The sequence below is a fragment of the Choloepus didactylus genome, chromosome 7 (genome assembly GCF_015220235.1).
Source record: "Choloepus didactylus isolate mChoDid1 chromosome 7, mChoDid1.pri, whole genome shotgun sequence".
NCBI lineage: Eukaryota > Metazoa > Chordata > Mammalia > Pilosa > Megalonychidae > Choloepus > Choloepus didactylus.
In genome coordinates, this window is record NC_051313.1 from 54,696,237 (window position 1) to 54,718,135 (window position 21,899).

Genomic DNA, 21,899 nt, shown 5'->3' on the forward strand with positions numbered 1-21,899 from the left:
CTGAAGTCCTCAAAAGCAAAGGAAATTGGACACGGAAAGAGAGAAACTACGGGGAACAACCATAAGCTTGACAGGAAGTCAGTGGAACCCAGAAGAGAAAGGAGAAGACACTGTCATGTGCATTGCCAAAGAACAGAAAAGCCAAGGAACCCCAAAGATTGCCAGCCAGCCAGAAGATCAGACCCCATGAAGAAGCAAGCCTTCTAGCCACTGAAACTGTGAGCCAATAAATTCCTGTTGCTAAGCCAAAACATTATATGGTATTTGTTTTAGCAGCCGGGAAACTAATACAGTAGCCTTTGCTTAGACCTCCCTTCAAAATGCCATTTCAATTACCACATGTCATTGCTTCTCTACAGATAAATGTTATCAGGAGACATGATGATGTTTCCATGCCCAACATGTAAAAGCATACAGGAAAGTCAGAGTTCTAATATAAAATGTTGACAATGCCCAGATTTTGAGGACTCCTCTAAATGAAGAGTCACTCTTACAATGAAAATCAAGAAATCCTTTATTTTGCTACTCCCAAATCTATTCCAAGTAACCTGACAACTTACATATGAAACCAGTATGTTTTGAATTAACAATGTTAACTAAGAGTGAAATAAAAGCATTGTACTGGCAACTTATGGGAACTAATAACCAACTAGGATGTGGTAAAAATGAAGCCCTTTCTCATAGACTGAATTCTAATGCCTTCCAATTCACATCTCCTATCACATACTAAGCTATTCATGCAATAGCTTATCTTCCAACTAGTGAAAAGTTCCTGAAAGGTAGGTTTTGTATCATGCTTTTTGGATACTACACAATGACAATCTTATTGCCTTTCTCATTGACTGTAACTGGAATTATGTTGGATTATGAACACAAAAAAGCAACATGTGAGGCATATCCATGTCTTGAAATAGAAAGATGAAATGATAGCCTAGTTATAAATATGATTTCACAGTTAGACTAAATTTCCCACAATTAACTGAAAAAGGTGGTTTCAAATATTTGCTATTTCTAAGCTTAAGAAATTCTCTCATGATGAACTAACACATCAGATTTTTTTACACAATTAGTAAATATGTTAGAAGACCCACTTATGGTAGCAAACACATCAGGCCTGGCTTCCACAGTGAATCCTGGGTCTTCTGACTTTCCACATTATTGGTGATTTTTTGTTTTTTTTTTTTTTTCCTTTCAGAATGTTGAAAAACAATCTTATCTCTGTTGGAACTTATTGATTATCAGAGATATATAAATGTCCATGCTGTTTGCCTAATTGGCTAGCTGCCTTAAAAGAATGGGAACAAGGTTTCACAATTACCCTAAACATTACTAAGTGCAAACTAAATTTCACAATTTTCCTTTAGCCATAAGTCGAACCATGAAACTTATTGTTACAAAATGGTTATTATCTGTGATGGATTTAAAGGCTCCATTTGATTCCACAGAGATTAAAAGCTTGCAGAAGAGGGAAGTTCTGTATAAATGTTCCTCCCCCCCTGCTGGGGGAGAAGAGAAGAAAGCAGATCAGCTCCCATGTCCTAGTAAAGGTGGGTCTCTCCACTATCACTTGAGGGCAGCTCCTTCTTCAGACAAATTGCACTGGCTATTTGTAACATTTGTTTAACTTTCTGTCAGTGGTCAAGTACTTTTCTCACCAGCTACCCTGTGAATGGTATTTTTACTTCTCAGACCTCTCTCCCTGTCTTCAAATAGTGGCTACTTAGCAAAGTTTTGACTGATGAATAGCAGGCAGGAAAGAGAAAATACCAGAGTTGTAAAAATTCAACTTTCATTGTTTTCAGTTCTTAGTTTCCAGAATAACATAGATTCTCTTGCTCCTTTAAAAATACTTAAATAAGGAACCTATCCCTAGAATGTTAATGACTGGAGACAAATATGGCAGCCCAAGGAGAGGGGAGGAAAAAAGGCTACTTGTCTGAACATTTCATAACTATACTATTCAATGTCAGGTGCATTGCCATCTTATTCTTTATGACTCAGAAAAATTACAAGTTCAGCTGATTGTGCATATTTATTTGGGTTTATAATTTTATATTTTTCCCTTTCTCTTTCACAGGTCATAAACTGTGGCACTGGCTGCACCTTTTATTTGGAATTATATGAAAAGCACATGATATGAAGCTAACCAATCAGACAGCCTCAGCAAATGGTTAATCTGAGTTGAATTTTCTCATTGAAAAAATGGGAAAAGCAATATCTGCCTTCTAGATCTGTGGTAAGGATTCCAAATAATAAATGTAAAGAGCTTCTGCTTATTAGGTGCTCAAGACATAGTAGCTAATATTGGCATTATCATTTCCCCTTTTTTATGCTGTCAACACTGCTTAAACTATAGTTTTGTATAGCCCATACATTGTATTCACTGGTTGGGTGAAGGAAATAGAACACTGAATATTTAACATAGACTTTGCTACAAAATCAGCAAAAATCAAAACTGTCAGGTAAAATCATTCTTTTGTACTTGAAAAAGACGTCACCAGAGATAAACCAGGAGGACAAATTGAGACATTGTACTAGAGGACAACCAAGTATGTACTACTATCTATAATTTACTCCGGTTCCCATGCTCTATATTACACATAGCAGAAAAGGAACATGGAGAAATCTAAGGATGGAGGAGCTGCATTTCTTTATAACCTTATTTGAAAGATAAACTCCTTGGGGAAATATAATTTATTCAGATTATCAAGACCCTGCTGTGCAAATCTACAGTCTGGGAGCACACTATGGAGATCAAAAAAATATTTACTTTATTCTGTTGGGTATAAAAGCTTTTAATGAATGCATAATTAAGACAAAAAGTATATACAGCTTTAGAAATTCCACTGCTGAGCCAAGTCATTAATATCCAAGGCACCATACCCAGTTGTGATTCCACCTGTTTCGTACTTGGATTACAACCTAGTTGTAAATCAAGATATTACATGACTATACAACCCGGTGCTACAGAAAAGGACTACATGATAGGACTAGAGGAAGCAACATAAAGGGCATCAGTGTGGATGTGCGCTGAGAGGCTGACCCTCTGGAACATGCTGGAACAAACAAACAAAAATCCAAACCTTTTAACAGCCTGGGAATGAATCAGGTAAAAAAAGAAAGTATTATGTATATCATGTATGTAAAAAGACCTGAGTTTTCTCCATAATATCAACTTTACATTGAAGCGTATAGGATAAAATCTAATTGTTATGGGGGAAAAAAAGCAATTCATTGACAATGCATGCCAGATTACTTGTCTTATAAAATAATGTAAACCCTGGTATTTTTTAGAAGTATAAATATATAGGGAGGTATATATATATATATATATATATATATGTCCATAAACATATAAAAGTACCTGGACAACTGTAGGTAACTACATATTCATATATTGATGTAAATATGCACATGGTAAATTTGATTAAGCTAAAACAAAATATTAGCAAGTAAAAAAAAGGCAAAAAAAAAAAACTCCAGCATGCTCTTATTCTTGGAGTGTTTGAAGGCCTATTTAAATATATTTGTGCTGTAGAACAGGGGAATTCTACAATTAGGTTACTAGTACATTTTCATAATCAACTGTATGTATAATACTTAAGGATCATGAATAATTTTGCATTGTTTCCTGGGAAATTCTCCAGTAAGCTAGCAACCCAGAAGGAAGAAAGCACACAGACATAGCCATCAACAATTAATAATTCTAGCTCCCCATCACCATGTGCTGGAAACTGTTGTTTCAAAGTTCAGTAAAGCTGACTCAGCACATCAGGAGATTTTCACTAAATTATGGACTATATAGAGGAAATTAATGTATATCATCTTTTTTCATTGAAAATGGTATATCTGAGTGATTACGGTTCTAAAACTACAATTTTAATAACTGCAAACTCTTTTTAAGGCCACAGGAGCCATAAGCAGGTTAAAATTTTAAAAAAGAATAGTAGGAATTATAATATATTTCCTTATTTAGCACCAATACATATATCTCCTCAAAGTCAGAGTGCTGAAGATAAGCCCAATTTTGTGGGCTTTAAATAGTTATTCACATACGTTGTTTGATTTAATTATTATTTTAAATAAGAGTAGGGATTGGAGGTTTTTGGTTTCAGATCTGTGCTGTTTTGTCTTTATATAGATTGGATGCTATATGAAGCCTACATAATATCAAAATTCTTATTATAATTATAAACTAAGACCAGTTCAAATTTATCTAAGTGTGATGACACTTTCAAAATCTGAGTATCAGTGATTTAACAAGTGGGTATTTGCAAGAGAGAAGGGCTGTGGAAACACCATCTAGAGCAACAGATCTCCCACTGTGGTCCCTGGACCAGGAACATCAGCACCACCTAGGAACTTGTTAGAATGCAGATTCTCAGGCTCCTGCCAGAACTATTACATCAAAAACTCTGGGGGTCCAGCCCAGTAGTCTGTTTTAACCAGCCCTCCAGGTGATTCCCGTATACACACAAGTTTAAGAAACACTGATCCGGAACACACAGTTGAGTAAAGAAAGGAATGACTCTATCCTGTTGTGGTGGTTTGGAACTGTATGTACCATAGAAACGCTAGTTCTTAAACTTAATCGATTCCTGTAGAAGTAAACCCATTTAAAGTATGACCTTTTGATGAGGTTACTTCAGTTAAGGGGGGGGGGGGGGCACCTCAATCAGGATGGGCCTATAAACTTATTACTGGAATCCTTTAAAAGTGGAATGAAATTCAGGCGGACAGAGAGAACACCACAGGAAGCAGGAAGCTGAAATTCAACAGAACCCAAGAGAACAGAGAGGCCAGCGGAGGCCAGGAGAGGCCGCCATATGTGTTTCCATGTGACACAGAAGCCCAGGACTAAGGATCGATGACAGCCAGTCCAAGAATGCCAGGCTTCAAGAAGAAGGCATCACCTTGATGATGCCTTGATTTGGGCTTTCTCTTACCCTCAAAACTGAGAGCTAATAAATTCCCATTGTTTAAGCCAGCCCATTGCGTGGTATTTGCTTGAGCAGCCAAGGAAACTAAAACACCTGCATAAATATATTTTTGCTGCAAAACTAATTGCGTGACCCCAGCCCGTATACTGGAAGGGACTGAAGACAGGATCCCTGGAGCCAAACTAATGATACAGTCATTTCCCAGGGCCTGTGGCATATGCCCCTTGAATGTGTGGGAAAAGGATGATAAGCCAAAGGAAAGTGTGTGATATAGAAGTCTAGTTGGGAAAGTCAGAAAGAAAAACAGCTGGAGAGAGGCAGGACACATGGATAATCCTCTCCCAGTAAGAAATAATCTAAACATTTCTTATTTTTAACAAATACAGTTTTTATTTCCCTTAGTCGGAGAGCTTAAGACACAATGATCTTCATTATTAAAAAGTCCCATCACAGGGAACTCTCACGGTGCATGCAGAAAGAACTCAACCCAACAACATGGGCTTCTAAGTACCAACTATACACCTGAGTTAGAGATGAAAGATTTTTCCAATTGTTTCTTGGATACTGTATACGAAGAAGGGGGGAGGTGTTTTATATTTATAGGAATGGTAGGAGAAATAATAAACAAAACAGCCTATCTACAAAACATCGATACCATTTAATGTGTTATTTTGACAAAGCCTTGGTTTTATTATTCTACATTAAAGTACAATTTCAGTATGACGTTTGCCCATCTTAGAAGCAGGGAAAAAGTGAAGGACCACATAATTATTTGTAGCCTTTTAAAAAACAATAAATGCATTTCTACAAAATCAAGGAGAAGTGACTGAAAGAAAAAAAATGCATTTTCCAGAATGCTGATTATTCACAAAATCTTCAGGAAGAGACTGGCACAATATGTTATTGATCGGGAAGACAGGGGTAGCAGCTTAGAGGGCAATTTGGAATTAATAGAGGAATTCACAAATGAAGTATTCCATCATACTGGCTCTGGTTTCTAGGGCACCTACTGTGTGTAGGATACTATGTTAAGTGCTTTGCATGTACTTTCTCATGTAATCTTCCAACACTCCTGAGAGATAGATTGTACATAAGATACCATATCTGCAGATGAGGAATGAAAGGCAAAGAGGTTAAGTAACTTGCCTAAGGTCACTTAACTAATAAGCACAAGGTTCTGGTATATGGACTTATATCTGTCTGGCTCCAAAGATAAATCTATCTGCCAGATGACACTTTGGGGGAAAGTGGAAATGAGTCACTGCTTATCATTTCTGCACTTCTAGGTACACGAGCTCAAAAAACAAACACATTTTTTTTTTTTAAAACCATCATCCTCGCTTCCTTAAGTTAATGCACAGCCAAAAGCCTTGATTCCCTCTCTCTAGTCCTTCTGACCATAACTCCAAACTTTTCACCAGAGAAGAAACAAGATATTCCATCAGGGAGAATTAAAGTATTTCCATTATATATATCACCTTATCTGCACAAGACAGAAGTAAAAACTGAAGGGTTAACATTAATTCTGGTTCTTGAAAGGAGTTACCGAAGCACCATAGGGAGCGAATGGTTTCCCAGGTAGAGGGAACAGTATATATTGAAGGGGGAAGCATTCATTCTGCAAAAGCGTCCATGGATATAAAAAATGGGGGAGTAGACAAGTAAATCAACACTAACAATAGGGTGTGATCAGTGCTCCCAACAACTGCTTATAATGAAAGAAGAGGAAAATCTAACTGCAACTGAGAGGACTGATCTGGCAACTCTGGCAGAGTAACCCAAATACTTGTAAGTATGTAGGAATTGATAAAGCGACAAAGCATGGAGACAATAATCCACAGAGAAAAAGACATCAAACAAAGAAGTGTAGTTATAGGAAAATGCACAAAGTTCACAATGATTGTGGCATAAATTATTTCAGTAAAATGTTAAAAAAATAAAGCTAAATAGATAGGAAGTTTCATGATAGAGATGGGTCCTATGTGCCAAATTAAGTGGAATGAATTTTATCTTGAAGGCTATAGTGAACCACTGAATGATTTTAAGCAAGAACATGACAAGATTGGATTGTTATTTTCTTATAAAATCAAATAGAATTTTTCATGGATTAAAAAAAAAGAAAACTAAAAATTCAAACAGAATTTTGGAGGAGATACTGGGTAAGCCAAGAGTGAAAACAGGTTCATCAGCCAGTAGGAAATTTCTCTAGTCCAGGAAATAAGTAATGAGAGTCTGAATTAAAACAGTGGTAATGAAAATAGAGAGAAGAAGATAGATTGTAAATATTAAGAGAGTAGATGTGAAAGAGTTTGGTGACAATGTATTTTGGGCACAAGGAAATGGAAGATTCTTGGATGACTCTTGGGTTTCTGGCTTTAGTTCACACTTAGAAAGGACATGTGACGTTCTGGTGACTGTGTGATACCCAAGAGGAAATACCGATTAGGCAATTGGCCTGTAGATGACAAAGTATTATATCCTTGGGGTAAAGTAAGACTACGTTACACTAGGGAAACAAGAAAGAGTAAGGACATGGTCAGAAAACTAGACTACAACTAGGATATGGGGAGCCATGTTGGAATTTAGGGAAAGAGATTGTTCTTTGGGTCAGAAAAAATAAAACATAAACAAATTATGTTATGAATAGTAAAGTTATTTACAGTTAACAGTAATGTATTGATTAGCATGGGGAGAGACTCCAGCTGGGGGGCAAAGTTAACCTATTGCAAGAAAATCCAAGAGAAATAATTCAGACCTGAATGATGTCAATGACAACAGGAACATAGGGGAGAAGGCATATTTGAGAGATTTTTAAGAGGTTAAATCAACAAAATTTAATGGGATTCATGAAGTCATGGAGCTGTCTATTACACCAAGGATTCAGATGGGATGAAGGTGAGTTTGAGATGTACGTAGGAAATCAACTGGAAATGTTGGCTGAATATACAGATCTGGTTCAGGAGAGGAGAACAGGATAAAGTAATCCTCTGTATACAGATTAGAGATGAAGCTAGGGGCTGGCCTCTAAGCAGAAGAAAAGAGCACTGGCATGGAGCCCCAAGGGGCATACAAGTTGATGGAAGAAAAAGAGCATGTCAAGGAAATGAAAAGAAGTAGAAAGAGAACCAGGAGAGAGAGAGAATCCTAAGAAAGGAGAGGTGCAGGAAAAGAGTGGAGCTGCCAGTATCAAAATGCTGTAGAGTGATCATATTAAGATACTACCAAAGGCCTGCTGCTTTTGACAATTAGAGGCTTTGGAGACCAGCTGGAGCAGCTTTTGAGGAGTGGGGAAGGCAGACCACTGAGTCCAGTCGGTTAAGAATGAATAGAAGGTGAGGAGGACATTGAGCACAGTTGTGAACAGAAGGGAAAGAAAGAAATGGGAGTAATGGGAGAAGAAAATTTCTCCTCTATTATTTGATCCTATTTACAAACTGAAGGAAGGTGCTAGTGGAGAAGGAGAAATTGGAACCAAGAAAACATAGGAGGTAACTAATGGAGTAAGGAGCCAAACGGTGCTTTAACTGTAGAGCAGAGAGCAGACATTCAACTCTTGAGTAGAAATACTTACAGGTGGAAGGTGTGTGGAGGATGAATATTTTAAATGAACATAGGTTTTCTTTTAGACCCCATAATTTCCAAGTATTGATAAAGGAATCAAGTAGTATTGATACATTGATATTTACTTGCTTTATTTATTGATTCCAAACTCTAACATTAATAAAACATTCTATCTTTGAAAACATATACTTAGGCTGGAAGAGATTTTAATGCATATAATGTCCTTAGAAGCAATACATATAACAATAGTTAGCTTAGAATTAAAATTACTAATTACTAACAGTACTATTAGAAAATCCTTCAATATAATCTTTGCCCTCTTTAAAACCTCACAAACAAGGAAGATGCAATCCACATTACAAATTAAAATCCCAAAATGGCTTCTTGGCCAGCCAGCATGCCTCTGGGATGTCATTTACCAGGCATCATTTGATGTGGTTTTAGGGAATAAAAACCAACATGGTAGCATAAGAAAAAAAAAAACTGAGATCTTAAAATGGCTTCTAAAAGATCTTACGATACATTTTAGAGCCAAATATTAATGACATCTGGCAAATATGATATTCTAGATTACCCATGCCAGACAACAAATACATTTGATTAGAACAAATAATTAGTAGTTGACTATGATTTAATAGGTCTGATACATTTCCACCCTTTCTTATCATTTTCACCAATTAAAAAAAATACATTCAAAAGAGTAAGCCATTTATATTTTCCAAATGTTGTATTCAACTTCCTCCAAACACAAGAATATCAGCTCTAGTGTAAACTATGGAATGGCATACAATGTATTTGATTTCAGGCATATTAAATATATATGTTGGTACAACCATTTTTCTTCTCTACTGCGAGGAAAAAATAGCTCAGTGTTGGAGAAAAAATGAGCATGAGTTATAACTTGTTCTCACCCTTGAGGATAAATTATTCTATTCAGAACACTCATTATATATTCTCATTATATATCCTATTTAGGAGATACTTTTAATTTAATAATTAAAATTATGATAATACATTGTTTAGAAAAGATACCCTCCTATAAGTCATTGTGGTGTTACTTAGTAAAAAATGATAATCTGTTATAATACTATAAAATAGATAAGATCCTCAAATGCAATCTTCATAGAAAGTATTTTCAACTTAAAAAAATGTTCAATGGGCAAAACCAATGGAAGGCTGAAATTAATGTATTTTTCTTGACATAACATAAAATTTTGAGATCGGAAAAGAAGTGATAGTTATTGAATGGATGCATCATTCATTCCCTCAATACACACTGAGCTCCTGCAGTGTGAATGGAGGGAATGGGTAAGACATAGAGAAGTGTGACACCATCCCCACCCTCAAGCGTAACTGGGGTTGGAAAGACATTTTACCAGTCACATTAAACTGTGTCGAAAATAGTGCAAAAGCAGCGCTCAGTTACTTTCCCTCTTCTATGAAGCTATTTCAAGAAGTTGAAAGTGGAAAAAGATTTTCTTGGTGAAAGCACAGTTAAAGCTCCGTTTACGAAAAAGGGGAAAGAAAAGGAACAAAAGTACCCAGAATTCTTCCTAACAACCTCACGAGAGAATACCATTCTTTAAACCTCTGTAACATCACTGAAGAGAGAGAGATGACTAATTCTCACTGTAACCCATTTAGTTGTAAGACTAAATGAAGACGAGGGATGACTAATAAGCATCAGCCGCAGAGGGAGATTTAGGGCAGGAAACCGCCTCCCCATTCCTGTTCACCTCACATCCTTGGCTTCTGAATGATTAAGAGTAAGAGTTTTGGCTTTCCTTTACTCGATGGTCCAAATGTGCACACGGTAAACAGAACAAACACCTTCAATCTGGAGAAAGGATCTTTCATCTTTGTAACAGCATAAAACAAAACAAATGTACAAAAAAAAAAATCAAACGAAACCCCCTCTCTGTTTTCTTATGGTGATAAAATGCTCTACCTATAGCCCTTGTGATCCTTCCTCTCACAGCACAGCAGCATGCCTCTTTTTCAGGTCACGTCTTTCACATAAAAGTGCTAAACTAATGCCACTTAATGACAAATTAATGTCCATGAATAAAAAATACACCTCTAATAGCATAGAGTAATTTGCCATTACAATATCATCATTGGACATGCCCCTGGTTTAATACGATGTATTTAATTCATAACCTAATGAGTGATATATAAAAAGAGGGAGATGAACCCTGCAATTACATTTATGTGAGTCTGTCACCTTATTTGTAAAACCTTAGAGTCATTTACATTCAAATTAGAACAAATGAGTGATTTCACAAAGTGTGGTGATAAATGACCACAGCAGCCCAAGACAAAACTGTATTTCCTGTGAACACATTAAAGTTGCCTATTATTTGTTAAAAATTACAATGCATATTGCCCAGTGTGGTGTGAATAATGACTTTTTTACTGATTAGGTCAGAAGACTAACATGTAGCAAAATAAATAATTTTTCTCTTCATTTTTTCTGATTTTTACTTTTAAATTAACTACTGAATTCTGGTGGATTCACACTGCCACCTGCTGCCTGGGAATAGATACTAAACCCATATTCCTGTCAAAGAAAGTTTATTTATGCACCGCTTTGGTGGTTTTGTTCTAAAAGTCTAAGTGATGTTTTTTTTCTTATCAGTACATTTAAATTGCCTATCATAATAGAGACTGTGATACTTAAAGAACAAAAGAAAACCTGTTATTCAAACACTAGGATATACGATTTGGGGGGGCGGTGTGGTAGTATAAATTATACAAATTTGTTTCTGGTTTTGGTTTTGAAAGCTAACTACAAAAAAGACATCCTCAGCAATGCTTGTGCCTCCTAATGCATCATTATCAGGGGATCCGATGCAAAGCCCAGTGTGCAGAACCCCTGATACTAAGCCACAGGAGAGGGTGTGCATGTGCATGTGTGCGTGTGTGCATGTACGTGTGTGTGTGATGTTTTCCCACCCCTGCCCCTGGGGATGGTCTGAAAGGGGACTGAGAACCTCTGTCTGCCACCTGGGATCTCCATCACCTGGTTTCTGCCACCTATTGGCAATCCCAATGTGAAAGGTGTGCTTCAGGGGCAGCAACAAAGTGGGGCTGGGAAAGGCACCGTGCTCAGTGGGACTACGGAGGCACAGGCCCAGCCTTGGAGAGGAGGCGAAGGATTTTTAAAGGTAAAATGATTGACCTGAATGGTCATTAGGGAAGCTAGCAGAGCCTTCTAAACCTGATCAGCATCCAAGTTCTGAATTCATTTCCCCATCTGTAAAAGGAAAACAATTTCCACCTGCCTTATGGGGTTACTTTGCAGAAGGAAAGTGAGAGTCCTTATGTAAGACACTCAGCATGGATAAGCCCTCAATAAACAATGCTTCCCTTCCCAGGGAAAGATAATGATACCTCTAGGGATTATGGTTTGGCAAGGACAGAAGCTAGATACAAGACGGCCCGTTAGGAGGATGTTATGAAGTAATTATAACCTATAACTAAGAATGGTGAGCAGCTAAAGAAAGGTGGAACATTAGCTGTGGAGAAGGATCAGATTTCAGAGCTGTTTAGAAGGTTGAATGGACTCAACTTGGTAACTGATTGGACAGCGTGGTGAGAAGGGAGTCTGAGACTATGTCCAAATTTCTGGACAACCAGTCAATCAATGGTACCATCAGTAGAGAAAGGGGCTGGTTTCCACAGGTTGAGTTTGTATTGCCTTTGTGATACTTAGGTGAAGATGCTCAGCCAACAAACAAGAAACAGGATAGGAAAAGAAGTTTGGAAATCATAACTGGATTCAACAAGATTCCACTGTCCATATGAGGGACTCAGTAAATCAGGGATGCAATGGAAACGCTACATCCATAGTCAATCACTTATGAGTATAGTTTGCCAGGGTCCTCTTTACAAGATTTAAAACAGTGAATGAAATGTATGCAAACATGCATACTCAGAAAAGTAAGGTAATTCATGCATTTTATTGGACCCATTATAAAGACAATAATTGGTGCATCTTACTGATGACTTTTTTTTTTTTTTTTTTTTTTTTTTTTTAAAGAGCACAATGGAAAAAGAGGAAGAAGAGCAGGAGGAAGAAAAGGGGAAAATAAGCATTCATATGTTATTTGGGACTGGATCTAGTCTGTGGCTCTCAGAGAACAGATAAGTCTGACAGGTTATGCTTATTAATAATAGACTAACACAACAGGCCACATGGTAAACAGACCTATATAACTTCACTGCAAAGCAGATGAGAAGGATGCAAATTTGAGTTCTTTGTAAATCCTTTCTCTGGGAGTAATGAGATGGGAGCAGTGATCCCGGCCCAGCTGGTGGAGGCTGGAACACCAGTTCTGTTCAGGCCCATCACATCCCCAGGAGGGACCAGGAACCTCAGATGCAATGCTGCCTGCTTGACAAGCCGTCCGCAAAAGCAGAGGAGATTCCCTCTCCATAAACTCCTCCAGGACTCTGGGGAGAAGTCTGGCCTTCTCAAAACTTTTGTGGGTGTCACTGAAATAGAGTTACAGAAGGCAATGTCTAAGGATGAACTTCCATGTCATGCAGTCAAGAACATCACTGCCTTTTTGCTGCTGATACATGAAGTGGAGTCATAGGACCCGGCCCCCCCCCCTTTGCCTAATATGTTGTGTGATATCCATCTTTGTCCAAGCTTTCAGCAGCAGGGAAGGCACCAAGGAACTTCCTGTTGAGGAGGGAAAGTGGTTGACTGGACTTTTCTGGACCGAGGGCTCCACATGACAGGAGAGATGGAAGACAACTGGATGGAGGTGATGGTGGTAAATCACAGCGGCTCTGACTAGTTGGGATGCTACCCGGTTTGGTCCCATTGTTTGAATAGGCCAGGGCCCCCGAAGAGGCCTTGCTACACTAGCCCCCCAACCCCAATCAATTAGCACCATTTTCATTGCATGGCTCCCCCTTTATTCTACAGATATGCATGGAGAACATGAGGGTTCCAATGACAGGCCCTAGGGGAGGCCTGGAAACTCCAGGTGAATAAGGGGAAGATGTCACCGCACAGGGACAAATACTATGCCCATCTTCACTGTCACGGGGGGCACTACTGTGGCCTGCCCAGGCAGTGGCCTCAAGGTGTCCTTCCCTGCTCTGGGGCAGCAGCAACCCCTGTACACACAGAGGAACTTCAGGCCAAGGCAACAGTTGATGACCAGGGAGGCTCGGAGAGTTAGTTACAACAGGCGTCTGGCAGGCATTCCTCTGGCAGACAAACCAAAGGAAAAATGGAAATTTGAGAACAAGGCAATACCAGACAACTTAGCGAGGGAAATGGTTACACAACTCCTAGTCGGACAAAGTAGCAAACGAGGATAGAGAATATACTAGCCTTGGCTTGATGGGGCACAATTTCTAGGTACATTTTCAGCACTGGAGATTTTTCATTTCAACAAAAAATTATTTTTATATGCCAAATCAAATGGTCCCAAATAATATTAGAAGCCAGCTGAGCAACAATACAAAGACTTGATATATATGTATAGCTACAAGACTGTGTCAAGATTTAAAAGCAGACTGACCCAGGCTGGTGCTTTTATAATCCCAAGAGAAGGCAGGGATTATATTTTCAAAAGACTGAAGTAACGATGGTTTCTGCATATCCATGGATTTGGTTCCCTTGCAGTCAAAGTTTCCTTTCACAAGTTGGACATCTTGCAACAATCACAAATATTCAGGAAAAGTTACATGCGAGAATAAAATGAAAATATATAGGTAAAAGTTTCAAGAACTGCTCAAGCAGCCTGAATAACAGGCCACAAAACATATGTGTATATAAGCTACAGTTTCGCCTTGGTAAAATAATGAGCTACTTTATCTGATGCAGGGGGAAAATAAATCATTATCTGAAATTCTCATCTATAGAAAAATTATAGGTATAGTTATATATGCACATGTTTATACACACCATTTATAATATGCAACATTATAACCGAACTTCTGTCAACACATATCACTCACTATTACCTGCCATAGAAAAAAGTGAATCAGGTGAAGTTACTTAAAGCTCAAGTTGTAATATTTGAGGTAGAAATGTCAAATAAAAGTAATTTCAATTTCACAAGTCAAACACACATCTCTGAAGTCTTGTAACCTTTCTATGTTATTCCCATTTGCTACCTGCAGAAAGGGATTAAAAACAGCTTTCCCATACCACCCAACAATATTGAGGAGAAAGAAAAGAAAATAAGTTAAATAGTCAAACATTTACTGTTAGATTAAATGTACTGAGATAATGATAAAAATTTTTCATATATTGTATTTGAATTGCTGCTGAGGTGAACTTGGCTGACATTCTTGCCATTGTCTCTTTGGGAAGCAATGGATTCCTATTTCCCAGAGTCACTGGGAAGATTATATAAGATGATATACACAAAAGAGCTTTGTAAACTGCAAAACGCTACTGAAGAGAAATGTGTTAACAGAAATCAATGATAAAGGGCATATTTTGAATTAGAGAAAATGATAAGGAAGGAGAGAAGGTAATTGAACAGGAAAATAAATGAGATTTCCTACTCACTAATATTATGTCTCATGCATGAGGATAGAATTAAATTGGGTGAATTTATTATTTTTTAAATTTTATTTTTATTGTTACAATGCTATGATAAAGACAAGTAATACCAGTAGGGGATAGGAGAGGATCCTAAAATAGGAAACTAGTACTTAACTTTTTAAAATAAAAGAGCCTCACAGCCACACTGACTGTCTGAAATGTCCCATCTCTTCCTACCTAACCAAATAGCATTCACTTAAGAAAAATGCCTGCCACTCACCAGCTGCATCACCTTGGGAAAGCTGGGTATTTTTCAAGCCTCTGATTTTTCATCAGTAAAAATGTGCAGAACCGAACATGAAACGGCTGTGAACACTCCATAGAAACCCAGTGTAGGAGTTTCTCCTCCCTAACCTTCACAGGCCTTTCTGGACATCCCGGCAAATCACAGGAAGAAAGCAAGGATCACTCATCCTTTCTCCAGCATTGACTGCCTGAGAAGCTCCCGTGATAATGAATTATATATGACTTTGTGATACATGATCTACTGTTACTTCCCTCTTACATGACTATTCAACTTCTCAGGCAGCTGTGGTTATTTCCTCAACCAGAAAACATGCGTCAGACCAAGACCCTTCCCAGCATCATTCCCCCAGGGCCTGGCAATGTGTCTGTGTGTGGCTGTCAAGTTCATTTGCTGCCCAAGCACACTGGGGAGATCTGAAGTGGGCAGGGAGGGTGGGAGAAAATGCCCACTTCTGTGACAGGCTGTGAGAGCTGAAGCCACACTCCTGCTTCTCAGTTTATGTCCTGAGGAAATCTATCACCACAGGCCACGTCCCTCCAAGTGGGCTAGGGTGGCATTTTACCTGTTGTTGGGCTCTGGTTGCTGGGGTATAGCTAACGCACGACTGCAGGGGAAAGGAATGTGACGGCCATATCAGCAGGATACAAGCTCACATACCTGGATGAGATAGTGGGAACATAAATTGAGAAGCTCCAACAACTGCAGGTGACTGCCAGCTGCTAACACATCCTGGATCACACCTGGCTCCAACAAAATCTGTTTTGTTTTTTAAGGAAAAAAAAAAAAAGATCAGTTACATTAAAAATTTTAATATAATACTGTTTAATATGTAAATATACTACACTATATTTAAATCTTTGCTTAACATACCATATTTGAATTAATTTTGCTCCCTAATATAGAGAGCAGGATTAATTCTAGAATTTCTTTCTATTCAGATTAATGAGCTGAGGAACTCTCTCTAATAGCTGAGTTCTCTACTCACTGCATCTCCTGAGTGTGAAGCTCTGCTTATTTTTTGCGGAAGGACATGAACATTCTTAAATTCAGTGTATTTTTGGAGCCTGTTTGTGGTATCTCATAAAATATAAAAGACTAACTTTTAGTTTTGCAAAGTGTATTTCAGAATTTTACTCTTTACTAAATCATAGAAACAGTACAGTTAACAGGTATTTTAGGGAAAGGGGACTTGGTTTCTCCTTGCAATGTGAGACCACAGATGGATATTACTCCTTACAGCAACTCCTACAGGCAATTTTTACACAAACTTTCATTTTTCTTTCTCAACATGATTCTCTAATTCTTATTTAAAATAAAGGATGTATAAATACCATCTTTAGAATCCAAAAAAAAAAAAAAAAAAAATCATGGAGAAGCAAAATCTCCCAAGTGTCCTGGTGGCATCTATACCTCATTTATTCTGGTTAAGTCCAATTATCTACCTACTGTTTCAGCTTTTGAGCTGCTGAACAGGGCTGGAGAAAAGCACACACACTGACAAAATTCCCTTTAAACATGTGCCCACCAGGCACAAGTGAGCCTTTAGTGCTTCTATCTCATCTCTGGATAGGCAGCAACGGTATTACCTGAGTGTTCCGGTTTGCTAAAGCTACCGTTTTGCAAAATACTAGAATTGTATTGGCTTTTAAAAAGGGGATCTATTAGATTACAAATTTACAGTCCTAAGGCCATAAATGTGTCCAAACTAAGGCATCAACAAGAGGATACCTTTACTGAAGGAAGGCCAATGGCATCTGAAACACCTGTCAGCTGGAAACGGGGCTGGTGTCTGCTGGTCCTTTGCTCCCGGGTTGCATTTCATAATGGCCTTCTCCAAAATGTCTTTAGCCTTCTGTCTTGCTTAGCTTCTCTCAGCTCTCTACTTGGTTCTCCTGGTGCATTTCTCTCTAAGCATCTGGGGGTCCTCTCTTAGCTTCTCTGCGACAAACTCTGGGTTTCATCTCTTAGCTTTGCATCTCCAAACATCCTTCTGTCTACATCTCCAAGCATCAGCAAGCATCTGGGTCTGTGTTCGCTCTTAGTTTCTCTCTTAAATACTCCAGTGAACTAATCAAGGCCCACCCTGAGTGGGCAGGGTCCACACCTCCATGGAAATAATTTAATCAGAGCCCTACCCTAATCAACAGACTAATCAGTCTGCCCCAAAAGATTTCATTAAAGAATATGGCTTTTCTGGGGATATTACTCCTTACAGCAACTCCAAACTGGCACACTGAGAATTTGTAAAACCTGCCAGTTCCTGTCTCCTCCCCCAGACCTACTCAATCAGAAACTTTCAGGTGAGGTCCAGCCATTGGTGTTTCAACAAGCCCTCCAGGTGTTTCTGCTGTCGGAGAAGAATCACTCTTTGTTCCCTCTTCTGCTCATTCTCCTCTCCCTGCAAACCTCCAACCTTCAACCCCCAACCCCTCTTCTCTGTCACCTCATTATCTCCCAAAGGCTACCACCACCAATATAGCAACCCATCCACCTATATCTACATCAGTGCATTTTGCTTTCCCACCTGTGCACTAGATCCTAACCCTTTCTGCTTGCTGTTGTCCATTCTTGCTCCTGCATCTTCAATTTTCTTTCTACCAGATACTTCCTATTAGCATACAAATATGCTGTTATACCCTTCCTTGACCCCCACAGATCCAGCCAGCTCCCTCCAAGCCCCCCTTTATAGCAAAACTCCTCAGAGAAGTTGTCCAAACACATTGCCTCCATTTGCTCTACTCTGTTCTCTCTTGAACTCACTCCTGTTGTGTTTTGTTCCCACTGCTCCACTGAACTGTTCTTGTCAAGGTCACCAATGACCTCCATGTTTCCTAATACACTGGCCATTTCTCAATATTTAATTTTACTCGAGGCAGCAGCAGTTGGTAAAGTTGATTGCTCTCATTCTTTCTTTGCCTCTGGGACAATGCTCCCTCTCCAGTTTTCTTTCTACAGCATTAGCTACTCCCTCTCTGTCTCCTTACCAGCCTCTTAGCTTTGGAGGTGCCCAGAGCTCAGTCCTCAGACCGCTTCTCTTCTCTCTTCACACTCACTCCATGGATGATCTCATGTAATCCCGTGACTTTAAAGCCATCTACATTCTGATGACATTCAAATTGGTTTCTCCAGCCCCACCCTCACTCCTTGGACTTATATCCATCTGCCTACTCGGTATCTTTGCTTGGATGTCTAATGGGAATCTCATACTAAACATGCCCCAAACTGAAAGCTTAATCTTCTCTACCAACCTTCAAATTACTTCTATTCCAATTCCGCTATCTAAGCAAACCGTAGCTCTATTCTACCAGTTATTTAGGCTAAAGCCTCAGAGTCACTCTTTTTTTTTTTTTTTTTTGTACAATGGAATTTTATATGGCTATAAAAGTTAAATAACTATTGACATATGCTCCAAAATGGATTACCCTAAAAAGCATTATGTTAAGTAGAAGGTAGAAGAAGCCAATCAGAAAGGACATATATGATTCCTTTTTTTCCCTTGCAGTTTTATTGAGATACAGTCACATATCATACAATCATCCAGAGTGTACAATCGATGGTTCACAGTATCATCATATAGCTGTGCATTCATTACCACAATTTTTGAACATTTTCATTACTCCAAAAAAAAAAAAATAAAATTAAGAATAAAAATAAAAATAAAAGTAAAAGTAAAAAAGAACACCCAAAACAACCCATCCCCCCAGTTGCCCCCTATTATTCATTTACTTTTTTGTTCCCATTTTTCTACTCATCTCTCCATACACTGGATAAAGGGAGTTCAGGTCACAAGGTTTTCTATAATCACACAGTCACACTGTATAAATTATATAGTTATATACTCACCTTCAAGAAACAAGGCTACTGGGATGAGTTCAATAATGTCAGTTATTTCCTTCTAGCTATTCTAATATACTAGAAACTAAAAAGGGATATCTATATAATGCATAAGAACAACCTCCAGAATGACGTCTCAACTCCATTTGAAATCTCTCAGCCCTTGAAACTTTACTTTGTTTCATTTCTCTTCCCCCTTTTGGTCAAGAAGGCTTTTTCAATCCCATGATGCCAGGTCCAGATTCATTCCTGGGAGTCACATCCCATGGTGTCAGGGAGATTTACTACCCCTGGGTGTCAGATCCCACATAGTGGGGAGGGCAGCGAGTCTACCTGCCAAGTTGGCTTAAAGAGAGAGGGGGCCACATCTGAGCAAAAAAGAGGTACTCTGGGGGTGACTCTCAGGCACAGTTATAAGTAGGCTTAGCCTAACCTTTACAGTAACAAGCTTCATAAGGGCAAGCCCCAAGATCGAGGGCTTGGCCTACTGAATTGGTGGTCTCCAATGTTTGCAAGAATATAAGGAATTCCCCAAGTAGGTAAATTTAATATTTCCATCAGTTTCCCCCAGCCCCTCAAGGGGGCTTTTCAAACTCGGATTCATTCTTGACTCCTCTTGCTTTCTTCACACCTTCCATCCAATCCATCAGCCCCTTCTGTTGGCTCCATCTTTAAAAAAGTTCCAGAATCTAGTCACTGTTCACCACTTCCCTCACTTTCACTCTAGTCAAATTCACTTCCTCCTTTGGCCCCTGCACTGTTCTCAACAACAGCCAAACTGATCCTTTATAAACACTAATAAAATCATATCACACAGAAAATAAAAGAAAGACTTGACTATAACCTGAAGAGTTCTACATAAACTGGACCATCTTCACCTCTCTGACCAACCCAGTGGGCTTTCTTGCCATTGCTTAACTACACCGAGCACCTCAGTCTTTGCAACTAGTTGCTTCCTCTGCCTGGACCACCCTCCCTCAAGATGTCAGCTTGGCTCACTCCCCTGTGTCTCTCAGGACTCTGCCCAAATACCACCCTACCTGAGAGGCCTTTCCTGACCATCCTATGTAAAATAGTGCCCCACTCCCCATTACCCTTCATCCCCTATTTTCCTTACTCTACTCTTCTTCATAACACTTACTGCCTCTTAACATATTACATCTTTGTTTATTTGATTATTTTCTGTTTCTCCACTCACTGCAATACAAGTTCAAGAACAGGGACTTGGTCTATACTGTATCCCCAGCACTTAGAACAATGCCTACTCAATACTAATGAATCTAATTAGAAGTCACTGAATTTATCTCTACATGTATTTTTTTTTGTAATTCAGAATTAATTTTCTTAAATATATGGGGAAAGAGGAAAAAGAACTATATATTTCTGAGCTAGTGAAGTAAAGAAGTGAAAAAGTTAAGCAAATGTGGCAGGATCACCAATGCTCACCCTTATTCTAAGTATTCTTTACAGTTCCTTTTCCATCTAGTCAGAAGGAGAAATCTGAATTTCTCCAACTCCTCAAGGAGGGAGGCTTTGACTGACATTCAGGAAATTAGTGCAGCTCCCTTCACGGGAGAAAGGATGTAGTATATTCTTGCAGAAAAGGCATGGCCTAAGGCAGAGACTAGGGAATAGATGGATTAGAAAGGTTAGTCTTGGCCTTTAAATCCTGTCAGTTGTGCTTATTTCACACAACTGGCATTCATGATAACCTCCGAGGCTCGGTAATGCCAAACGCAAAGACAGATATCACAGGGAGACAAGATGAATATTCCATAGCATGTGTAAGCCCTCCAGCAGGCTCACTTTGAGAAACGTTCACAAGAGAAACCCATACCGGGATTTCTGTCTGTTGTTTTGTAGTGAGGTTTTTTTCCCCGCTCTCTCATTATAACATAAGTTTTTCTAAAGGATACTCTGACACAGATTCCCTAAGTGCTTTTAATGGGAGCAGTTTAAGAAAAGAAACCTTACTGAGACAGCTGGTTCTCACTCCTGGAAACAGCCCTCACATGCACCCGAGTCTTTTAAATTCAGCTCTGTGATATTTGGTGGCTGGTTGTTCTAATATATTTTCCAGAGAATTGGTGCTTGGGCAGGAATACAAACAGAGGCCCAATCTCCTCATGATTTACAGTATGGCAAATTTATCTATCACCTAACAGGAGAACTGGCCAAAGTACAGCCTTCAGTAGAAGGAAGGGATCTCAAACACCCCCACCTAGGTGGGACAAGGAAGGCAGGTACATGTAAGTGCTGCAAAGCATTTGTTGGTTGCACTTAGGCCTTTGAAAACACATGGCCATGTCCCCCTATGTGGGACCTGACTCCTTGGGGTGTAAATCTCCCTGGCAAGGCAGGATATGACTCCCGGGGATGAATCTGGACCCAGCATCATAGGATTGAGAAATCTTCTTGACCAAAAGGGGGATGCAAAATGAAACAAAATAAAACTTCAGTGGCTGAGAGATTTCAAATGGAGTCGAGAGGTCACTGTGGTGGGCATTCTTTTTTTTTTTTTTTTTAATTTTTACTGGGATTGTTCAGATACCATACAATCATCCAAAGATCCAAAGTGTACAATCAGTTCCCCTGGTACCCTCATACAGCTGTGCATCCATCACCACACTTAATTTTTGTTCAATTTTTAGAAACTTTTCATTACTCCAGACAAGAAATAAAGTGAAAGATGAAAAAAAGAAAAGGAAACTCGAATCTTCCCATATCCCTAACCAACCCC

At 38.9% G+C, this 21,899-nt stretch overlaps 1 protein-coding gene across 17 annotated transcripts in view; it reads right to left on the reverse strand.

The window, feature by feature from the left end:
* Nucleotides 1-21,899, reverse strand: part of KLHL32 (kelch like family member 32) — a 318,742-nt gene that overhangs the window by 75,703 nt on the left and 221,140 nt on the right. For 15 of the 17 annotated variants that reach the window (XR_005217809.1, XM_037842503.1, XM_037842505.1 and 12 more), the window contains one exon: nucleotides 15,983-16,081. Coding sequence is in view for 15 of the 17 variants with exons in the window: in XM_037842503.1 (XP_037698431.1) it covers nucleotides 15,983-16,081 (99 nt within the window). In the remaining 2 variants the exon portion in view is untranslated. Of the gene's footprint in view, nucleotides 1-14,044; nucleotides 14,858-15,982; nucleotides 16,082-21,899 lie in introns of those variants that run through there. The other 2 variants (XM_037842517.1, XM_037842511.1) reach the window with 2 other exon arrangements.